We start from the raw sequence: 21,925 nt of genomic DNA on the forward strand, positions 1-21,925 counted from the left end.
AGAGTTCCTAGGCTAAGTCAAGTAACAGGGGTGACATTTCTGACCAGACAGACCTTCCTTTGTGTTCAGACCATGTGATTAATTCTTGATAAGATGTGGATCTGGAGTACTGTAGGCTGCCTTCTCTTTGTACAGCTGGAAAATGAGGGGAGAGCAGGGAAATCCTACAGTGCTGAGGGGTGGGATGAGCCCCTTGTCCCCTGGCAGCTCAGCCAGTGCCAGCCTTGGGCTCATCTTGCCAGATGTCCCTGAAGGCACTGAACAGGGGCAGGACTTTGACCGATGGGCCAAGTTCAGATTTGAATAATGGAGCAGGAGGTTCAGACTCTGCATGAAATCTTTCTATGGCAAGAACAGAAACTGCTACTGACTGACCTTTTCTGCAAGGTGGTACTAAAGCAACAGAAGGGAATATATTGTGCTTTTTTTTAAACTGAGGAGCTCTGAGCTGGGTAAGATGGACTCCATTAAGACCCAAATATTTGGATGGTTAAAGAAGTGAGTAACTGTCTGCCTTTTGTCCTGACTGCAGCTGATCGCTGGGGTTTTTGTTCAGCTTTTTTTAAGCAAATCATGCTTGAACAAGGGCAGTGAGCTTTTTCATGTTTGCCCACTTGTAGGTCATCTCTGCAGCTGAAAGAGCTTAAACACATATATTCTTGGGCTGCCCTCGATAAGCTGAGTAACTGCACTTCTCTCGGAAGTTTCAAAGAACCAAGAGGTTTTTAGATCACCTGCAAGAGCTTGCCAGGCTTTTCTTGGGGGAAAGGGTGAAGGTGAAGGTGATGAACTGCTAGTCAAGGCACCAGCTCCTTCACCTTCGGTAGAAAGAATTTATTGTCTCAAGCAGTAATCAAGAAGCATGCGTTTTGTGCAGAACTGTTTGGACTTGTCTGCTAGAGCTCTAGCAGAAATCAAAGTTGTTTCCTTTGAAGACCGAAGGAGAGAGAAGCTTCGTGGTGACTTTCTGTGAATTGCCCCGTGGCAAATTTTTGTGATGCTGGAATGCAAGGACGGTGCTGGTTTAAGTTCTGTGGCTTTTTGCCTTTTTTTTTTTTTAAGAGGAGAAATGGAAGTTTAGATGCAGGGAAGAGAATGTCAGGAATGCTGACAGTCTGTAGTTCCGTGTCCTTTTCCTGGAGGAGAGGAGGCAGACAGCTTGGTTCTGCTCCACTTGTGCAATGGAAAAATTTTTCATATCTCTGGAGCTGCGTGCAAGGATGTGGGGGATGCACAGCCTGCCTTCACTGAGCGGGGCAAGAGAGGACTGTCTGTGCATGTGGAATGCATGAGTGGCTGCAGAGTGGTGTGCACAGAGCTTTCTCAGAACAATAAAAATAGTTGTCTAGATGTGACTGAGGGATTCTTTTAGAAAAGTAATGATTTTTTGCTTTTTTTTCCCACGTAGTTTCACTTTTGGTTTTGCTTTCTACTTCTCTTTCAGTAAATAATAAAAATTATCTTGTGCTTGCTGCCCAACAGGACAGTTCTTGGATCCTAACAATAGTTTCTGTGTCCAGATTGCTCTCAGGAATCCAGTTTGATTTGAGGTGCTCATGCTCAGTGCCTTTGGAAACCTTTTCTTAATCTTGTTAACGGTTTGACTGTGGTGCCACTAACTGCTGTTTCATCTCAGAATACTTCTCTGGGATGTTACTGGATGAAAATCTCATAGCAGAAAACTTGGCAGAGATGTAACAGGTCCCACACAGAAGTGAAGGGAGGAAAAAGCTGCTCTTGGAGGCTTGTGACTGTCTGGAAATGTATAGAGTACTTAATGAAGGAACTGCACTGTTAGGCTATACTGGTGTCTGGTTTTGGTATCTTACAGGGTGTCCAAACTTGTTGCAGTTTGGGAATATTTCTGCCTGTAACTCTTCTGTACTTTTTTTTGTCTTTTAAGTGATGCTTGTATGTGCTAAATTATAATTTGTCCTTTAGATGCTTGTTTACCCAATCATGACAAGATATAAATCTGCATGATTTTATGTAGAATTAACCATAATGAAAGTGAATGGAAATCCATCTGAATAAAGGGGCTTTAAGCAGATCATCTGCTCTGTGAAGTGTAAGCAGGACTGAGCACAAATTGAATCTGTGAAGTGCACTATGGCTTTGTATACCATTCTCACTGGTCAAACTGCCATAAATTGAAAGCAGATTTCTGTTGCATAACCAGCCAGCTAGATGCCAAACTGAGAATGAAAGCGGTGGAACTTATCCCCCAGATTCGACCAGTCAGCGACATACCACCTCCTTATTTATCTTCAGTTGATAGGCTGTTCCTTGCCAGAGGATGTGGAGGACTGAGAGCAGGGAGGAGGAGTTAATGCCTTGAAGGGAACATACGTATGCACTCAGGAATTGGTTTCTTCTGCTCTTCATCACTTTTTCAGCTTGAGCTGGGGCTCATACATCAAGACTGACTGAATAGCATGTAGCTTGCTTTCCTCCTAGCTAGACTTCCACAATGGCTGTAATTTGTGTATGGGGGATACTGCTGAGGAGACTTGTCTGCTCACTAGCTGTTGGGTTTTTTTTTAATTGAAGTGGCATAACTTTAATAAACTGTAATCATTTTGTCTGCCTGACAGCTTGTGTGCATAGTTCATGTCGACTCCTGTAGATAAGTGGATGGTAAGGTGTTTATAATGGTACTGTGTCTTCTCTTGCAGGCTGGAAGAGATAAATATGAGCCCACTGCTACATCAGAGCATGGTGCAAAGAAAAAGGGGAAGAAGGAGAGGGACATGGATGAGCTTAAAAAGGAAGTCTCAATGGTAAGAGTGTTGGGCATGGAAAGAGCAGCTTTAAGAATGTTTACTACCCCCAAAGCCCTGTGCCTCATGTGGCTTAAAGAAAAGAGCTGGTGTGCTGACAGCATGGTGTGGCTGAAAGGCACTGATCTCCCTTCCCGGCCCCTTTGTCTCCAAGCCAGACATGCTGCAAGTGTTTCAGCATTGAGATGACCATGCAGTAGGCCCTGAAAACATCACTTCTCAAAAGACACTTGACACAGAACCCAAGTATCTGTTTGTCTGTGTTACCCATAGCACACCGTAGCTGCATTTCCTCACCCAGGCAAGTGCTGTCTGGATAGCAGCATTGCAGGCTTTATTGTGCTGTCATGTGCGTGAGACTGCTGTTTGCATTGCAGCTGAGGAGTTGAGTCTGTACAGCTCCATTTACTGCTGGTCTCTACTCAGACCTCAGTATTATTCCTTCTAATTGTGTTTGAGGCTGTGGGGAGTGTCTTTTGTCCCCATTTGTGGAGGTTGGATGATGCTGTGCATCTATGAGCGTTGTCCAGCTTAGATCTGCTCTTCTTGAAGATGATACTGGTTTTGTTTGTGCTGTGGATTTGAGTCTGAGCTTTCACATCTTTGGCCCCTCTGTTAGGGAGAGGGGATACCAATGCTTGCCCCAAGGTGAGATTTTTGTGTTCAGTAGTGATAACTTAAAGCATCTGCTCTCTCCAGTACAATCTTGTGAGGCACTCCTCAGCACCAACATGATCCAGTTGAAAAATAGCCTGGCTGTGAAAAGGAGCCTCTTTCAGGGAAGAAGCACTGCTTAAACTGGCAGCATTACTTAAAAACGTGTGAAATTACAGGGCTAATCTTCTGTACATTCCTACCTTCCTTCCCAACTCCTTTTCGCATCCCCACCTCCCCCCCACCCCCCCCAAAAAAAACCCAACCCACTGAGGCTTTACAGAATCTGCTGGGGGTGTAAAGACTGCACTGAGACATTTGTTTTAAAAGCTGTCATGTTGTACCCAAATAGCCACAAGAATGCTAAAGATGGAGACCGCTTTGAGTTGCAGAATGAGTTTGAAATTCTCTTCACAGAGAAGATGAGGTAGAGTCTTGTTATCTCATCAAAACGTTAGAGATAGGAAACTTGGGGTGGGGGATGGAATTGCTGAGCTCTTTCTGATGAGCCTGCAGGCACTGTGATCTCTTCCCCTGCAACCATTTCTTGTCTTTCAGGATGACCACAAGCTGAGCCTTGATGAACTTCATCGTAAATATGGAACAGACTTGAGTCGGGTAGGTAGGCTTTGTTTTCCCCCCCCTCCTTGCCCTGATCTGAAAAGGGAACAGTCTGGGCTCAGAGCACTTCACAAAGGAAGATCTGGGTGGTCTGTTTTTTTTTTCCCTTTCTTTTTTTTGTTTAATCTCCCCTCTTCCAGTTAAGTTTCCCAGGCTTTGAGAGAGCTGTTGAGCTCACAAATACTTCTCTTCCTCCTCCCACTGTACAGCTTGACTGCAATACTTCAGTGACTTTGGTTCTAACGACGTCACTGTTATCTGCCTCTGAATTGTTCCAAGGTCAAGTTGATTCTTGGATTTTTTTTTTTTTCCCCTGAGGAGCTTGTAATAAAGGCAAATGTTTGTTATATTGCAGATGTAGTCTAGTGAGCTAGCATATGCCCAGAGACTTAATGATGGCTAGTAGCAGTTAAAATTTCACCCTTTCATAGTAAGAGGTGTGCAGATGTCCTAGCTAACCTCAAAGTCCAGTGCAGAAGCACTGGAGTGGTTTTGCACCTTTGCTCTTGTTTGCTTTGCTTAATGTGGTTTTTTGCATGACTGCATATAGCAGCAAGTCTGCTCTTACTCTAGAACAGCACAGAGACTTGCATACTTCTGTTAAGGACCTTGGCTTCTGAAAGCTGAACTTCCTGGAAGGCCAGTCCAAAGTGTCATCATCTTTATGGCCCCCAGCTTTCACTTGTTCCATAATTTGATAGGATGGATTGCACTGGGCTGTTCCTCGGGGCTCAAAGTCTGCTGCTGTAGCCTTCTTGTTCTGCTCGTCTTGGGTGTTTGTAGCCCTGTGGCCTGCAGGTTCCTCAAGTAGCATCCAACATTCTGCGCTTGTGTTGCAGAGCCATGGCAGCTGTGGAGATCTCCATTTCTTCTTAGCATCTCCTCGTTGCTGTGGCAGAACACAAATTCAGAGCTACCTTCCCCAGTCAGTCTTGCCACAATGCCTATAAAAGGAACCTCTCTTCTAGGGTCTGACATCTGCACGTGCAGCTGAGATTTTAGCTCGTGATGGCCCAAATTCCCTCACACCTCCACCCACCACTCCTGAATGGGTAAAGTTCTGTCGGCAGCTCTTTGGAGGATTCTCACTCCTGTTGTGGATTGGTGCTATTCTGTGTTTTCTGGCTTACGGCATACAAAGTGTGATGGAGGAGGAACGCAACAACGATAACGTAAGTAACAATGTCTGTTTTGCCTCAAAGGCAGGCTGAGCAGCCTGTTTGTCTCAAAGCAGATTAACTTCCTCTAAGCATTCAGTCCAGAAGCTTTTCCCATAAGCATGGGAAATCCAGTGTGTGAGCTTAACATGTCTTGGAGTGCTTCCACATAATGAAATGAACAGCTGACTTCCTTCGTGCTGTGTTAATGACACTAGCTTGTAGATGGCTTTTGTGTACAAAATGTACAGAGACTGCAAGTACCTCCATGCTTTGTGATGTGGCACTTAAAATACCAAGCAATTTATCTGGACAAACTGGAAGCCTTTCAGGCAGATTGTTGACTTGCTTTCTTTTCTCCTTGTAGCTGTACCTGGGTGTTGTGTTGGCAGCTGTAGTTATCATTACTGGCTGTTTCTCTTATTACCAAGAAGCAAAAAGTTCCAAGATCATGGAGTCCTTCAAGAACATGGTGCCTCAGGTATGGAATACCTCACTTCCTTCATCTGCCAAGCTGTAGCTTGCTCAAGGTTATTAACTGTTTGAAACACCAGCTTCAATTGCAAAAGACCTGGCTGTTAGTGTGGGTTTCTAGCTCTTAATTTCAAGGGGTTTGAGACTCCTTCCTCTTTATGCTCCCAGACATCTATGCTAATAGGCCAAGGCACCCTGTGAGTTTCACCAGCTTATTAACATTAACATTCATAGGACACTTCTATTGATAGTCTGGCAGGTTCAGTAACTGGTATGATAAATACTGAACCTCAAGATTCCTTCATGGAGAGTCTGTATCATACATAACTATCTTACTGTTTCCTTGGCAACAAGGAACTTTAATATCAAGAAAACAGAAATAGCTGTTTTTCTTAACACACATATCTGAGATAAACATCTTAGTACAAGTAGAAACCTCATAGAACCATAGCAAAACTATTTTAAGATACTTAGATCTTTTGAGTCCCTTCCGAAGAGCTGCTTTTGACATAGATTGTTTCTTTACTGTCTTTCAGCAAGCTCTTGTAGTCAGAAATGGTGAGAAGATCAGCATCAATGCTGAAGGTGTTGTAGTTGGAGATCTAGTGGAGGTGAAAGGAGGAGACAGAATCCCAGCTGACCTTCGGATCATATCTGCACATGGTTGCAAGGTACAGCAGTGGAAGACTCTGAAAACTTCATTGTGAAGGGTGATGAATTAGTCTGGTTTCAAAGAATGTCTTCTGTGCTGTGAATGGGGGGTGGAGTGGAAGAGAAGAGTTGGGGAAGTGCTTGGTGTTTGATCTGCTTTCACCACTGAAGCATCCACCTGCTTGCATGTGACAAAGTGCTCTCTTCCATGCAGGTGGATAACTCCTCACTTACTGGTGAATCAGAGCCTCAGACCAGGTCTCCAGACTTCTCTAATGAGAACCCACTGGAGACCAGGAACATTGCTTTCTTTTCCACCAACTGTGTGGAAGGTATGTGACTTTCCTACTTCCCTAAAGTATTAACAGTGCTAGAGATCAAACTGCAGAGGTGAGCAATGCAAATGTTGTGCGAGTTTAGTGTATTACTTGGTATCCTACTGCTACCATGCAGGAGCAGGCTGGAAGTTCCCAGCAAAGGCTTTGCCAGTTCCAACTAAAATACTGTGCAGTGGGCAAAGAAGAGTCGACAGCACTACTGTGCTTTTTCTTTCTTGCTTCTCCTAGAGGAGCAGCTATGCTGTGTATATTTGAGACTGACTGCCTTATTACAGCAGTGTTACAGATAACATAATGTGAACCAAGATGGTTAGGCAGAGCTGTAAGAATTATGACAGCTGCTACAGGAGTTTCAAACTGGCAGAACTTCCTGTTGCAGCTCTGTACGGTGGTAGATACTTTGTGATGAAGCTCAGAGTATCTTTTCCATACCCACACCATGTCAATATGTGAATGTTCAGTGATGGTGTAGAGTTCTGCCTGACTCCTTTTGTGTTCTCTTCTGACAGATTCTCACCAGCAGACTGTCCCCTGCTCTTCCCCCAAAAAGATTGAGTTACATATATGGTTCTTAAGGAAGCAAAGTGCCTCATGGTCAGTGTGCATTCAGAGCTAAAGCCTAAAGTAATGGTAGGTGTTCTGTAGTGAGTGCTTTAGAAATTCAGTGTATTTAGACTAGTTGCCCAAATCAAAGTCAAGTTCTGCAGCTGTTGTTCTAATGAAGATGGGTCCCTAAGCTGGACCTTTGCAGGGACTCAGCATTGTAGGACTGAAGTGAGCAAGACAGGGCCTTCCTGTTAAAACTGTTCATGGTTTCTACATGCACATGCACACTAGCCCCTCCGACCCTGAAGGGCTGGCAGAGCATCCAGCAAGCTTTGTTCTAGTCCCAGCTTTTGATCTGGGACCTAGCAGATGTTCTTGTAAGTTTGTTTTCCAGAAGAGATGCTGGGAGTATCTAGGTGTGCTCAGCTGTATAGAAGGTGGTGGTAGACAGGGCTAGAGGCTTCCATGCAGCCTTAGGAAGCAGAGCAGCGACTGAGCTGGAGAATGAACAGTTGGGAGCTGGGACCAGGTAATGGCCTCTGGTGAGAAAGGGTAGCTGGGGCTGCTGGCTTCCTACACCAGTAGGTTACAGCCCTATCACCAGAGATATTTTATGCATTCTTGTATGTGGTGTATGTTATGGCATATTTTGAGTCCCTATGATTATGGAACTTTAACTAGAATGTTAGTCCAGAGCATGTTAGTTCCTTCCTAATTTGCTGAGAAGCTGGAGTCTGAAGCCTTGAGAGTCCTTTCCTAGAGGTTTTGTGAGGATGATGATGTGTAGCTTAAACCTAGCAGCTGGCCTAAGTGTTGCTGTTTATTTTGTACTGTCAGGGTGAGCACAGAGTTAGGGAGTCCCTGCAGGGCACGTAAGCTGGTTGTCATTCCATGCCTGCAGTGAGTTGGGTAGCAGTGTATTAGTGCACAAGCACATCTAACTAGTGCATCTTCCTTGTCTCCAGGTATGTCTGACACTAACAGCCAAGCGTATGGCTCGTAAGAACTGTTTGGTGAAGAACCTGGAAGCTGTGGAAACCCTGGGCTCCACATCCACTATCTGTTCTGACAAAACAGGCACTCTGACACAGAACCGCATGACGGTTGCACACATGTGGTTTGACAATCAGATTCATGAGGCTGATACTACAGAGAACCAGAGTGGTAAGACCATCTCTTTGCACTTGAGGCATTTCATTTAAAAAATGGCTTTTTCTGGGGGTTCCTGTATGCCTGTACTTCTAAGAAGCTGTGTTTCTAGCTCTCCAGTCCAAGAGAAGTTCATAGTGCAAGGACTTCTAACATATGATCTGCAACGTACGTTAAAAGACGAGGTGACACATAGAAAGCTTTGCACTGTACCACAGTTGTGTTTAGCCCTTAAACTCCATATAGGTTGCTTTTACTCAGATTTACTCAGATTTACTCCATTGGAATCTGAGCCTCTTGAATGTTCAGCCCATTATGTTTGTCATTTATGTAGAACTATTTGCTGTTCTGTACTGCAGAGTACTGATCGTTTTTGCTGAAATGTATCTGAAATTGCCCCATCTTAAGTCTGCTGAAGGTGTGGACAGCAGAGGTGTTGACCCTGCTAATAATTCCTTGAGGCTGGACACAGATGGAAATATCTCTTGTCGAACTAGATGGCTGCTCTTGAACCAGGGGTTTTCCCAGAACATCCTGGTTTGGTGTTTGCAGAGTGGTAACGATGAGTGAAGTGACTGTAAGACTTCAGCAGGAAGTTTCTCCTAGATGTTGATAAGAATCTGAAGCCTTGGAGTGCTGTGCAATTGAGAAGGTGTAGCTGCCTCTCCAGAACTGTTCAGTACAACCAAATTCAGGAGTTTTCTAGCTGTCATCTACCTTGTGGAATGTGATTGTGACACATTACTAGCATAAACTTCCTGGTGGTGCTACTGCACCCTGCTCCCAACCACTCTAAAACATTGTGCTTGTCTGAACCAGTTAAAAAAAGCTACTGTTCTTGGTCTTTAACGCTAGTGCAAAGTAACAAGCTATAAATAAAGTGTCATTTGGAAGCACTTGGTTTTGGCCTGGCAGCGGTTGGCTTGGCTGCACTAGAAATAAACCTAGAAGATTTCGCTTCATGGGAAGTACATTAGCTTATCAGTTAACTGTCTGTTCAATTCATCTCCCTTGAAGCCAACTTAAGAGCCAGCATGGGAGAAGCAGTATCTTTCTTTATAAGCATTGTTCCTTTGGGAGCTATTTCTTTTAGTTCCTGAGTGATGGATGAAGTGAGACAACCTGGAGGTGGAACCCAGTATCCCTTACTCAAGCCCCTTTGAAAGAATGTTATCTGTCCAGGGTTCCTTGGCTTTTGTCAGTATGGCTCCTGCTGTTGGGTGCAGCAGTTACTGGAATGTCAAAAGCAGTCAAATCTCATGCACTGTTTCACCCTTGGGTCTTAAAATAATGATGAGGGTAAGAACTGAGAGATGTAGTATGCTAACAGGTCTAAGCATTTCCTATTCCTGAGGTAAAGGCTTCTTGCTCTTAAGGCTGTGGGATTTGGGGGTTATGTGATTTTTACTTTTTTTGGATAGGAGCTTTTTGACATTTGTACTCTGCTTTCAGGCGCTTCTTTTGACAAGAGCTCGGCTACTTGGACTGCTTTGTCCAGAGTTGCAGGTCTCTGCAACCGTGCTGTGTTTCAGGCCAACCAGGAAAACGTACCAATTCTTAAGGTGAGTTCCTAAAAGAAATGCTTGTCCTGTTCCCCAGCGCTGCACTCCATATACTGGTAGTGAGATTAAATCCTGTGGGTTGCAGGAACCTGCATAGTAGAAGTATCTGCCACTCGTAATCTTTTTGCAGTCTAGCAGTCTTAAAGGAGATGGGATGGGAAGACAGATTTCCCCTGGCAGGCTCCCTGCCACCCACTAGCATCTACAGTCTGTTTGGGAGGTCATATACTTCAGACAGGGCTAGGAAGGACCAGAAGGCTTTCTTAGGCATTTCCCAATGTCTGGCTGTTCCAAGAATTGCTACATCTGGCACCTGTACACTTAAAAGCTACAGATACCCGGTTCTGGGAACTGGAAGAAGTAGACACCAGAGCTGGAGGAGCAGCAGTTGTGGGAGACAGTCTTTAGCCAGTCTGTTCTCACTGGCATGCCTTGGCTTTTTAAACTTTTGCTGGTTCAACTCTGGTTCAAATGCTGGCATAACATCAATTCAGATTCTTGCTTCTGAACTGTGACCCAGACAGGGCTGAAATTAATGGTACAGTGCTTATAATCTGTCAAATATTGGTCATGTTGCTTAGTAAACTTCTTCCCAAGCATGTTTTGATGCTGTGCTAATAGAAATGATGGAACAAACTATTTTTCCCTAGCACTTCTCTGACTACAGGTCATGATTTTTTTGGACCCAAGATAAAGACCTGGAGTTCCTCCCATCTAAGAATGAGAGAGGGGAGTTTTGGAAGTCTTTAGATACTAAAAAGCAGCATAAAAATGAACAAAAAATCTCACAGACAAAGAGAGCAGAAGGGCAAGAAAAACTTCATTTAAATTGCAGCAAAGGAAACTCAAGCAGGACATAGAGCACACACAGGTCTCCAGGGCTAAAAAATCCTCTATCTATTCTTTGCTCTTGTACCATGTTATGTAGAAGCTGGGACTGGGCTGAGATAATTACACTTTTCTTTGAAATATCTGATCTGTGATGAGTCCACTGGGATGTAGGCCTTGACAGTTGTCTCTTTCCTTAGAGAGAAGTGGTGGGAGATGCTTCTGAGTCTGCACTTCTGAAATGCATTGAATTGTGCTGTGGTTCTGTCAAAGAGATGAGAGAAAGGTATCCCAAAGTGGTGGAAATACCATTTAACTCTACCAACAAGTATCAGGTAAGCGTGTGTCCTCTTGAGGGGGAGCTGCTGTGTGAAATGCTTACATAAGTTTGCAAGTAGTGTGCCTCAGATTGTTGTGGCCCCAGAATCTTGTCTAGCCATTACTTGCTTATAGTCTGGAGCAGTCTACAAATTTAAGTTAACAAATTTAAGTTATACTTAGTTACACTGTGGAAGAGCTGCTGGAGCTGCCTTGACAATAAGGTGTCAGCTGCTGAGAAAAGACCAGACATGCTTCATGCCTGTGTGGCAGTAAAACACAGAATGGAAGAGCCTCAAGTCTGGGAATAGGAATAAACTGCTGGGAAATGACCTGAACAGGTGGAACTGGATACAAGAAAGGCCACTGCAACATCTGGGGTTATATGCTTATGTTAAAGAACACCCAGTAATTCCTTTGTGAAACTTTTTTTAAAGTGAGGGTAAATGAAAACTAGAGCAGAATATCAGACTGTCCTGAGCTGCTGTAGTCACAAAACACTGAGTTGATGGTGGTAAGTTTGACTTTCACTGTACATATCTTCAAAACATTTTCACTTCTTTCACCCTAGCTGTCTATTCACAAAAATGCAAATCCATCAGAATCCCGTTACTTGCTGGTGATGAAGGGAGCTCCAGAGAGGATCTTGGATCGCTGCAGCACCATTCTTATTCATGGCAAGGAGCAGCCACTGGATGAGGAAATGAAAGATGCTTTTCAGAATGCCTACCTCGAGTTGGGAGGCCTGGGGGAGAGAGTGTTGGGTAAGGAAAAGCAGCCTTAATAAATTGGAAAAAATTTGTCCCTCGTGCTTCTGTGTGGAGTCCCCACAGATTAAGTGGATGGTTGTTGTACTCTGTTCCTGTAGTGTAACCATAGTGTTGAGTCAAGCTCACTTCAGCAATTCATATAGGAACAGTCCTGCCTTTAGCCTTTAAATTAAAAGGCAGCCTGCAGGGTCTTGTCTTGCCCAGAGCTGGGTCACTTCGATGAAAATGAAGCAAAGGATTTGGGACCTTTGGTCTCCATGGGGCCACATGGTATTAGATTTGCTCCACTGCATGTGAACCAAGCTGTCTGGGCACCTAGCAACAGCTATTAGTTATCAGAATATGAGAGTGGCTCCTGCCTCAATAGTCCTGGCCAAACCTCTGGTGCTGTCCTGTTATTCTTGCGCTGCTGTTTGCAGAAGCAATAAGCGTTCGCTCTCTCTGCCTCCTGATATGTAGGAACAGAGTAAACACGTGTTTGATGTGTTACAGGATTCTGTCACTTGGCTCTGCCGGACGATCAGTTCCCTGAAGGCTTCCAGTTTGATACAGACGAGGTCAACTTCCCTGTAGACAAGCTCTGTTTTATAGGACTGATGTCTATGATTGACCCTCCTCGTGCTGCTGTGCCAGACGCTGTTGGCAAATGCAGAAGCGCTGGGATCAAGGTAGTTTATTCCTGGGTTGAAAATTGCCAAGCTCTATACCTGGGGATACAAAGGGCTTCCTTTACTCTGTGTTCTGTAATGTGAATGTGTGAAGGGAAGTATTGATCGGGATTTAACTAGTACTACTTCAGGCTTCATTTCTGAGTTAAATACAAATGACTGTATGCTAATGGACTGAAAAACAAGTTAGACTCCAATTTGCTAGGGTACTGGCAGGGGCTGATAGCATGGTGCCCCAAAGCGTGTGACTTGGCTTAGGTGTGTTCTGCATGTCCTGCTGTACTGACTGAGATGAGAGAACAAAGCACCGCCTGGAAACGGAACTGGATCTGTTGTCTCAGGATTAACAATTTTCTTTGTCTTTCATCCACCTCTATCCCTTGCATACTGGTAACAGGTTACAGCCTGTACCTTAGCCTTGCTCTGTGCCAGGGCTCACTGGTACAACAAAAGCCACGTGGCCTTTTCAGCCTCAGGGGACCCTGCCTTTGGGGCAGTGTTGCTCTGGAGTACAGGCAAGGCTTTCACGGCAGTCTGTTTGCATTTCAGGTTATCATGGTTACTGGAGACCATCCGATCACAGCCAAAGCCATTGCCAAGGGTGTCGGCATCATCTCTGAGGGCAATGAAACGGTTGAAGATATTGCTGCTCGACTTAACATTCCTGTCAGCCAGGTCAACCCTAGGTACTGACTGGTGGGGAAGGCCAGAGCTGTTCAAAGAATTAAGCATTTGCCTCGCTCCTTGCCTTGGATAATCCCTTAGCATCTCTTCTCTAGGCACAAAAATCTTGGCATCTGCTTAGCTCAGCATGTTGTGGCTCTTTAGTGTGTATCATGAGTTATGTGAAGAATGCACAAAGCTGTCTTGAATGCATGTGGCTCTTGTGCCTGGGAAGTAGTTAGGGAAGAGTAAGCCCTGTACAGAAAAGTCAGGCAGTTTCCTCCATCCTTTCTCTGCCCTGTAGCTGCCTGTCCTGATGGTCTTGTCTCCACACTGGGGAAAAGAAACACCTGTCTGGGTGAAGTCTTTTGGTGGCTAGTTTTTTTTTCCCCCTGAGCTGACTATTTGCCCTGTCTGCTTCATGTCACTGCACAAACACCATGTACTGGCCCAATGCAGCAGGCAGGAAAAAGGATCTCAAGTCATATAGGGGAGGGGGGTGGCTCTGGGGACTGTTTTGAGCAATGTTGCTGCAGACCCTGAAACCACATACTCCTGTGATTCTGGGTCTCTAAATAGAGGCTAAGTCTAGTTTTGCCCCCAAACATATACTTAGCAAAGCTTATTTAGTAAGATAACTTACAGGTTCATGGAAAAACTTGAATAAAAGCAAAGTACCTAGTTAGTCACAATCCAGACTGAATGGGCTACTGAAAGTAAATTTTCAACTGTTTCATACTGTTTATAGGTTGTGTTTCAGCTCTTTTTCTCTAAACTTCATCTCTCAAACCTCAGTTCTGTTCTTGCTCTTAAGCTTTCTTCTGAGTCTGACTGCAGATGAGCAAAGGGAGCAGTTGACACTAGTCAGTAGCTACAAGCAGAATAAATGTGAAAATGGATTTTCTTCTTGTGGGTTAATGTTTGCCTTTATAGCCTAGTGCAGAACTGAGGCATCCTCAGAAAATGTGCTTTGGCATAAGCGGGCTGTTTGCAGAATGGCTGGGCTGTCTGTGTTGCTCAGCTTGACCCAGCCTGTGTTTGGGCTGGAGGGTAGCCATGTAGCTTATGAGCTGTGAATAGAGACACCCTGTGGAATGACATTGCTTGGGGAAGACAAGTATTGTGACTGAATTCTTCTCCTCTTTCTTTTTTTTGAGGGTAACTTCACAACCTAGCCATGCAAGGCCAGGGATTACTGGGCTGTGTGACTGGGCAGGTCAGCAGCTGGCTATAAGGGTGGGGAAGGAATTTCCCTGTCTAAACTGGGTGGTGTCATGAGCTGTGTCGATAGTCTCCTAGACCTATAAGGGATGGTATGCTGGATTGGAGAGGTGGTATTTTGCTGTAGCATGCACGGTACCAAACCAGTCTAAATATAACCTTGCATGCTTTTGTTGCTGAAGAGCGTAAAATAGTCTGAACTGGCATAGCGTGAGCTCTCTCTGGGAAGAGCCACATGTAGATTGTCTGTTGCAAAAAGGATTGCACTGCAGCATCTGTTGTGGTGTTGGAAGCTAACTGCCTGAGTCAAGGGTTCCTTTCTTGCAGAGAGGCCAAGAGCTGTGGAAACAACTAATCTTTGCCTTGATGCATTTTTAAAAAGTGATAGAATTTGTCTGCTCATAGAGCTTTTTGTTTGTTCCTTGGCCCTGTCTTGCCCTTTTCTTTGTGTTCCCCATCTACCTTCTAAACTTGGAGCATCAAACTTCTGTGCAGAGGCTGCCTGGAATAGTATTTAGTCACAGCAGGAGTTGGCCTTTCCCTAGAGCACTGGAGAGCCATATTTTTATGGGGCAAATACAACTAATGAGGAACTTAGCTTAATTCGTGAAGTAAAACATTATATTGTCTCTTGATTGCAGGGATGCCAAAGCTTGTGTTGTTCATGGCTCACGTTTGAAGGACATGACTAGTGAGCAATTGGATGAGATCCTGATGCATCATACAGAAATTGTCTTTGCCCGGACATCTCCTCAGCAGAAGCTTATAATTGTGGAAGGCTGCCAGCGACAGGTAAAGAGAGGGAGCCCAAGGATTTCATAGTGGATAAATTCCCAGTCATGTATATGAACTACCCACCAGTGCTGCCTTCTGAAGTGTCAGGGCTTAGTCTTCTCAGTACCCTCACGTAAAAGGCCAGACTAGATACTAGTCTGTCAGTAGCCTTCAGCTGCTGTCAGGCTGCTCTACAGTACTTAAATATAAGGGTCTTGCAGGAAAACATCTTTGGTTTGTACTGAGGCTTGCTTCTGATCCTGTGATGTTTAACACAATTCCTAAATGCTCTGGAGGTTCTTGGGAGAGGAGGATTTGATGTCCAACATCTCCTTTTGAGAGAGCAGCATGGTTCTGTCATAAGTCTGATCAGAAAAGGGAAAGGGGTGCAAAGAGGACAAGGAGAAACTGATGTCTCAACAGCAAAGTGAAATACCTTTTTTTATACTTCATCTTCTGGAAGACAGGAGAAAGCTTTTTCTGCCCAAACCATCTTAGGATGATTTCAGTCTTTCTATCCCTCTTTTTGACTAGGGTGCCATTGTAGCAGTCACAGGTGATGGTGTGAATGATTCCCCAGCCCTGAAGAAAGCTGACATTGGTGTTGCTATGGGTATTGCTGGCTCTGATGTCTCCAAGCAGGCTGCTGACATGATTCTCCTGGATGATAACTTTGCCTCCATTGTCACTGGGGTTGAAGAAGGTGAGTTAGTAACTTATGTGCAGTGGTGGCGAAGTGGCATGCTTCAGCAGTGTTACTTACTGATTCCCTCTGTTTCAGAGGCATCTGGAGGGTGCTCCTTTATTTGAGCTTGTCTCCATGACAAGTGTTTTCAGGGAGGGCAGCGCTTGCCTCCTCTCTTCAAAGTCTTTTCCCTTTCCATGGGACCAGCACAACCCTTTGGGATGATCAACAGTAGGAAGCAGCTGAGTAACAAAAGCTACTTTGTCCTCTTGCCTAACACTGACCCTACAGTCATCTTTGCCATCTGAGTCTGACATATTTTCCTCCCTGATGGAGTAATAGCTCTCAAACAGGAGCAGAGCAGAGGGTACCTCCAGGGACTCTTGATCTTCAGAAACCAGGGCTTAGTATCCTACTACTGTATGCAGTGAACCCTGATTGCTGTGACCAAAAATATTACTTTCTGTAGGTGATGCCATGCATGGAGCACACAGTCTCAGCCTTGCATGCAAGAGAACTCTTTGATTTGCTCTACTAGCATTTTGCCTTTCAGTGTTACCACTGAAGCTGCTTATCTGCTACTGGGCTGCCTTCTGCTGCTTAGTGAGGCTTATGTTGTTCTCTCTTCTTTGCCCCAGGGCGTCTGATCTTTGATAACCTGAAGAAGTCTATTGCTTACACCTTGACCAGTAACATTCCTGAAATCACACCGTTCCTGATCTTCATCATTGCAAACATACCCCTTCCACTGGGAACAGTCACCATCCTCTGCATTGACTTGGGCACTGACATGGTGAATGTCTTTTTCTGTCTTGGGAAGAAATGTAGGTGGTCTTAGGTACCCTAAAGAAAGGACAGGTGGAAGGAAAATGCCTAAATACGGTTTTCTCCAGTGTTCTGATTTAAAATAAGTGACCATTTGAATACCCCCTTAATCCACACTCACTGTCTCATGGCTCTCAGTCTGAGGATCCTTCAGTTCCATGTAAGGACAAACTGGGGATGGGGAGGGTGTAAGGTCCTTCCTGAATACTGCAGCTGGAGCCTGAAAACTTGGGGCAGGGAAGACTTACAATGGAAAGTTGAAATGGTTCTAACAGCTCTCCTACCCCCTCCAAAGGTCCCTGCTATCTCCCTGGCATATGAGCAAGCAGAGAGTGACATCATGAAGAGGCAGCCCAGAAATCCCAAAACTGACAAGCTGGTGAATGAGCGGCTGATCAGCATGGCCTATGGGCAGATTGGTGAGCTGCTCTGTCTTCTCTGGCAGTGATTTGAGCTCGGCAGTAGCGGGGGTTTATAAACCATCCTGAGTCAGTGACTGTTCTGCTTACTTCGGTAGGGTTGAGGTTGGGGATGTGTAAACCAGAACCTCAGGCTGTTAAGAATTTGCCATGATTCTTCCCCCGTGGCACATAGCAGTGGCTTGTGCAGCTTGATCCATTGAATTGCTTTCACAGTAATTTTGTTTAATTGCATAGTGCTGTAAAGGAGCTGGCTGACAACCAGCTCTCCTCTGGTTCAGACTTGTTCAGCAAGAACATAGATCCCATTGTTAGTTTAATTAGAAGTAAAGGATTCTCTCCAGCGTATCCCTAAACACACACAGTATTAGGAGCCTTGATTAAAGGCAGCTACAGGGACATGCCCAGTTCACAGGATGGGAGCTCATGCTTAATTGGAGCAGACCTTGGGAACTTTCTTGACTGTATTTTGCAATGGTTGGGGGTGGTCAAGGCTTAATGAGAACACAAAGGGAGTTTTATCTTGTGTCCTTGAGTACCATGCCATCACAGCACAGGGCAGAACAGAAGTAACTCTGTACAAAGTTGGGAGCAGAAGCCGCTCAGTGAAAGGATTGCAGCTGAGTTTGATGTTAGTGTGAGCTATTTCTATAGCTGCTGCTCAGGAGACTGAGCTACACAAGGAGTAATTTTTTTTTAGGTGGTTGGGGTTTCCTGCAAACTGCTTTGTGTTATAATTGCACTGCACGGTAGCTACATCCATTTTATCATCCTTTCTATCTGTTTAGGTATGATCCAGGCCCTTGGAGGTTTCTTTACCTATTTTGTAATCATGGCAGAGAATGGGTTCTGGCCTTCTGGCTTGCTAGGGATCAGAGTTCAGTGGGATGACCGATGGATTAATGATGTGGAAGACAGCTACGGGCAGCAGTGGGTAAGTCTTGAGGCATCACTTGGAGGCTGCTAGCCAGAATACTAATGCCTGCTGAACTTGGTGTGAGCACCAAAGAGCAAAGGCAGCATGCCTGAACAAATGCTTTCTGCTTTATCTGCTTCCTAGACCTACGAACAGAGGAAAATAGTGGAGTTCACTTGCCATACAGCCTTCTTTGTCAGCATTGTGGTTGTGCAGTGGGCGGACTTGATCATTTGTAAGACCCGAAGAAACTCCGTCTTTCAGCAGGGGATGAAGTAAGTCAGGATGTCCATGGAAGATTTAGAATTGGATGCTGTGTGTTTTCCAGCGTACGGCATTCTAGTTTTTTGTCCCAGCAGTGTTTGGGCATCTTGGCATAAGTCTTGAACAGTCGGGTGCCTTGATACTGGGTAAAAGAGGGACCTGGGTGCTCTTTCTTGTAGTACCTGCTATGGTTGTCAGGCTGAGACAAAGTGAAATGCTGATTTCTGCAGGCACTGTCTGTGGGAGTTAGCCCACCTCAAAGGACAGTGACACCCTCCAGCATACATCCTTGTGTGGCAACAGAGCAGCTGATGTATCATGAGATCTGATGGTGTGAACCCCAGCCACCTTCTGAATTTGTGAAGAAAGCAATTGGCTCTAGTTGTGAACTGGAATATATCTGTCTAGAGAATTAAAATACCCTTCTGGCAACTGTGCTATCAGCTTGGATGGCCTCATGGTCCCCACCTGATGGACTCTGGGCTAGACCAGAATGTGTTTTTCCATTCAGTACCATGTAGCAACTAAATGTTTTTTGGGATGTCATATGTGAGTGTTTTGTTCCTGACGGCTTTACTGTTTCTACTAGGAACAAAATCTTAATATTTGGTCTGTTTGAGGAGACTGCTCTGGCTGCCTTCCTCTCCTACTGCCCTGGAATGGATGTTGCTCTAAGGATGTACCCTCTCAAGTAAGTTGCATCATGCCTTTTGTGCAGCAGACTGTACCACAGAACAAAAGTGTTTTGGTCAGGAGAAGGATAAAAGTAGGTGTGAGCCTGTGGAGCATGATACCTAGCCTTAACCCAGAAGAGCTCAGCCTAGAGGGTGTAAGCCATCCTTTGCTATACTGTGATACAGAAGGGGTTTGCTTTTCTTTACTACTTATGGAATGTTTATGGGGAGCCTGCAGTTAAGTGCCCCACTAAAAATTAGCAACACAACTTCAGTTGTTGTACCAGTGTCCTGTAGCACATCTGCTTTTGTACTTACTTGCATGGGGTATTTTTACAGATAGGAGACTGCATCTCCAAATAAAGCCAGTTGAATTGCTCTAAAACATGTCAGGTGATTCTCCTTTACTTACAGGAACTGGTAATGATGTCTTGTGCCTTTTTCTACCTTCCACAGAAATAGCACAAGTAATAAAGCCTTTTGGAAGATACTACATAGGTAGAGAAGTCCAGTTGGTGCATAGTAACTTTCCTAACAGCTGGGAGGGTGCCAACATCTTGAGCATTGCTTAACAGCATTGCAACATCTCATGGCAGGGTTTAGTCTCAGACTTCAAACAGTCCTCTGGCTGAAATGCCATGAAATTTTCATGGCAAAAAAAACCCTCTGGTACCTCTTGCATTCTATTCAGAAGTTTTGTCTGGAGTTGGTTGCTGAAGTGTGAGCATTTCTTAACAAGAAGGCGGCCTCTGCCCAGTGCCTGCAGCAGCTGGCTGTTAGCATGTGTAAATCAGAAGGGAAATGAGTGCAGTTAAGTGAGCAGGGATGTGGGCACAAAGGTTATGTGTGCTTAGAGGAAATATTCCTAGATTAATAGGTGGTGAGGTGCTGGTACAGAGATGAACAAAGGTGCTATGACACACCTCATGTTGGAATTAATATCCAAAAGTGGGTTAACCTATTGGAGGAAGAAACTTGGTGATAATTCATGGCTTAGAGGATTCTCAGCTGAACCACAGCCTTGTGGGAGCTGGCGAGCTGGGACATGCCAGCCTTCCTGCACTCCTTTGTGCCATCTAGTCAGAGCTTTGTGAGGCAAAGAGCATCTCTGCTGCCTGTGTTCTCACTGTCTCCTCTCCCAAACAGGCCAACCTGGTGGTTCTGTGCTTTCCCATACTCCCTCCTCATATTCCTGTATGATGAAGTCAGAAAGCTCATTATCAGACGCAACCCTGGTGGTAAGAATATGCTGCTAATCTGTGTGTTTCTTTCCCTACCTCTTCATGCTGTTGAGCTCTGTAGAAGCTCTGACAATGCTCAGGGATCCCCAGTGCTGAACACTCCGCAGGGATATATTTTTTTGCTGTGTTTTCCCTTCCTCAACATTAATAGTGTAGTTAGTTCAAATTAAAGACTTTTTCTGTCCTTCTCCCTGCATTCTCCCACTTGTGTATTCAGTACCAGTGTACTGAAGTAGAGGGAAAAGACTTGGTTAATGCTTGGGTACTTCTAGAAAGCTGGGAGGGGGTCTGAAAGCTGCAGGACATCAACAATTTCCCAAGATTTTTCCATTGTGATAGGTCACTAGCTCAGGTGCTACAGTGCAAGTTTTCAGAGCTTAAAAGGAGCTTTTATGAACCTCATACTTGGTCTGCCTTAAGACTAACTGATGTCTCTCCCTCCTTTAGGTTGGGTGGAAAAAGAGACCTACTACTAAAAAAGCGCCTGTAAAACATTCCACGCACAGCCCACGCCACCTCTCCACCATCTCCCCTGTGTGTGTACTTCATCTTTGTAAGTGCAGAACTGTGCCTGGGCAGGAGTGAGCTGAAGCTAAAGGAAACATGAAGAAACATGGACTGGAAGAGACAGGGAGGGGGAGGTGGGGGTGGGGGGAGTGTCTGACCATCAGTCCATGGGGATAAGAGTGAGTAGTTTTATGTGCCTTTTTGTTTTTGTAAAAGGAAACTGAAGATTTTATATGTGGATTTTTACAAATAAAGATGGATTATAAGAGGATGCCCCCACATGGTCTTAGGTGGATGTTTTTCTCAGGCAAAAACTGGGGGCAGGGCAGCCTCCCCTCCCTGCCTAGGGTGTGGTGGTGACAGCATGGGTTAGCCCCTGGCTTCCCATTTTTATAGGAGGGAAGCAGAGCTGCTTGACCCAGAGACAACAGCATATGCAGTTTTTAAAAGCCCTGGTGCATCCCACTCTAGCTCAGTGCTTGCAAGCACTTGCATTTCAAAGCCTGCAGCTGGGGAAGCTTGCTGACCTCTAACTACATGTCTTGGCTACTTTCTGCAAATGTAGCACTGAGCTGGGAGAAGAGCTGGTGGCTAGATGTGTGCTCTGGCCTGCTTTAAGGGGCTGTGACTTGCTGGGTTCAGAATGAGAACAAACTTCCCCTGAATGGCACTTGGATCCAAGCAGCCTTGTTCTCAAAATTCTGACGCAGATTTTCCTGCTTGCTTTGCCAAGCAAAGGATAGTGTTCCCTAGTGTCCTCTGTGCATGCACACACTTGTTCCAGCATGGCCCTTGCCCCATCCCCATACCAGCTTGTGCCTGCAGCAGGGTGAGGGCAGAGGCTAATCGTGGGTACAGGGTCCTACATCTTCCACTTTTGAGGAAGGCATTGCTCTTGTCTGGGCTCCAGGTTGGCTCTGTGGGCTGAAGTGAGTTGGGCTGCTTCCCTCTGAGTATCTAGCCATTTTCTGTATGTTTTGATTTACTGTTTAATGCTTGTATAGTTTGCTTCTGAGAACTTGGTAGGAGAGCTGACCTTTTGTATGTGGACAGTCACCATGAAGTCCTCACTTCATGCTCCAAGTGCTTTTGTGCTAAAGCCACCTGGAGATGCTTCAGTCACTTGGTCCTGTTCCTGAACTGCTGGTCAGATGCCTCTTAGATGTGTGTTGATCTCTGCAAAAGCATTACTCTGAACCATAGCACTGAAAGGATCCGCA

General features: G+C 45.0%; 2 protein-coding genes across 2 annotated transcripts; both read left to right on the top strand.

Annotated features, from left to right (window-relative positions):
- The first annotated feature begins 231 nt into the window (after positions 1-231).
- LOC113485715 (sodium/potassium-transporting ATPase subunit alpha-1) lies at positions 232-20,986 on the top strand. The gene is made up of 17 exons (XM_026859109.1): positions 232-255; positions 4,796-4,801; positions 8,167-8,385; positions 9,823-9,932; positions 10,961-11,095; positions 11,650-11,842; positions 12,341-12,516; positions 13,066-13,202; positions 15,042-15,192; positions 15,709-15,877; positions 16,498-16,652; positions 16,980-17,103; positions 17,892-18,037; positions 18,164-18,294; positions 18,873-18,974; positions 20,104-20,195; positions 20,646-20,986. Exons 1-17 carry the CDS (start codon positions 243-245, stop codon positions 20,672-20,674), a joined length of 2,088 nt encoding a protein of 695 aa, XP_026714910.1. The 5' UTR covers positions 232-242; the 3' UTR covers positions 20,675-20,986.
- On the top strand, positions 2,670-6,693 carry LOC113485723 (sodium/potassium-transporting ATPase subunit alpha-1-like). Its single transcript, XM_026859123.1, has 6 exons — positions 2,670-2,780; positions 3,993-4,052; positions 5,024-5,227; positions 5,580-5,693; positions 6,223-6,357; positions 6,552-6,693. Exons 1-6 carry the CDS (start codon positions 2,751-2,753, stop codon positions 6,675-6,677), a joined length of 669 nt encoding a protein of 222 aa, XP_026714924.1. The 5' UTR covers positions 2,670-2,750; the 3' UTR covers positions 6,678-6,693.
- Positions 20,987-21,925: the final 939 nt, after the last annotated feature.

This window comes from Athene cunicularia (genome assembly GCF_003259725.1).
Source record: "Athene cunicularia isolate RWA chromosome 1 unlocalized genomic scaffold, athCun1 chr1_part1, whole genome shotgun sequence".
NCBI lineage: Eukaryota > Metazoa > Chordata > Aves > Strigiformes > Strigidae > Athene > Athene cunicularia.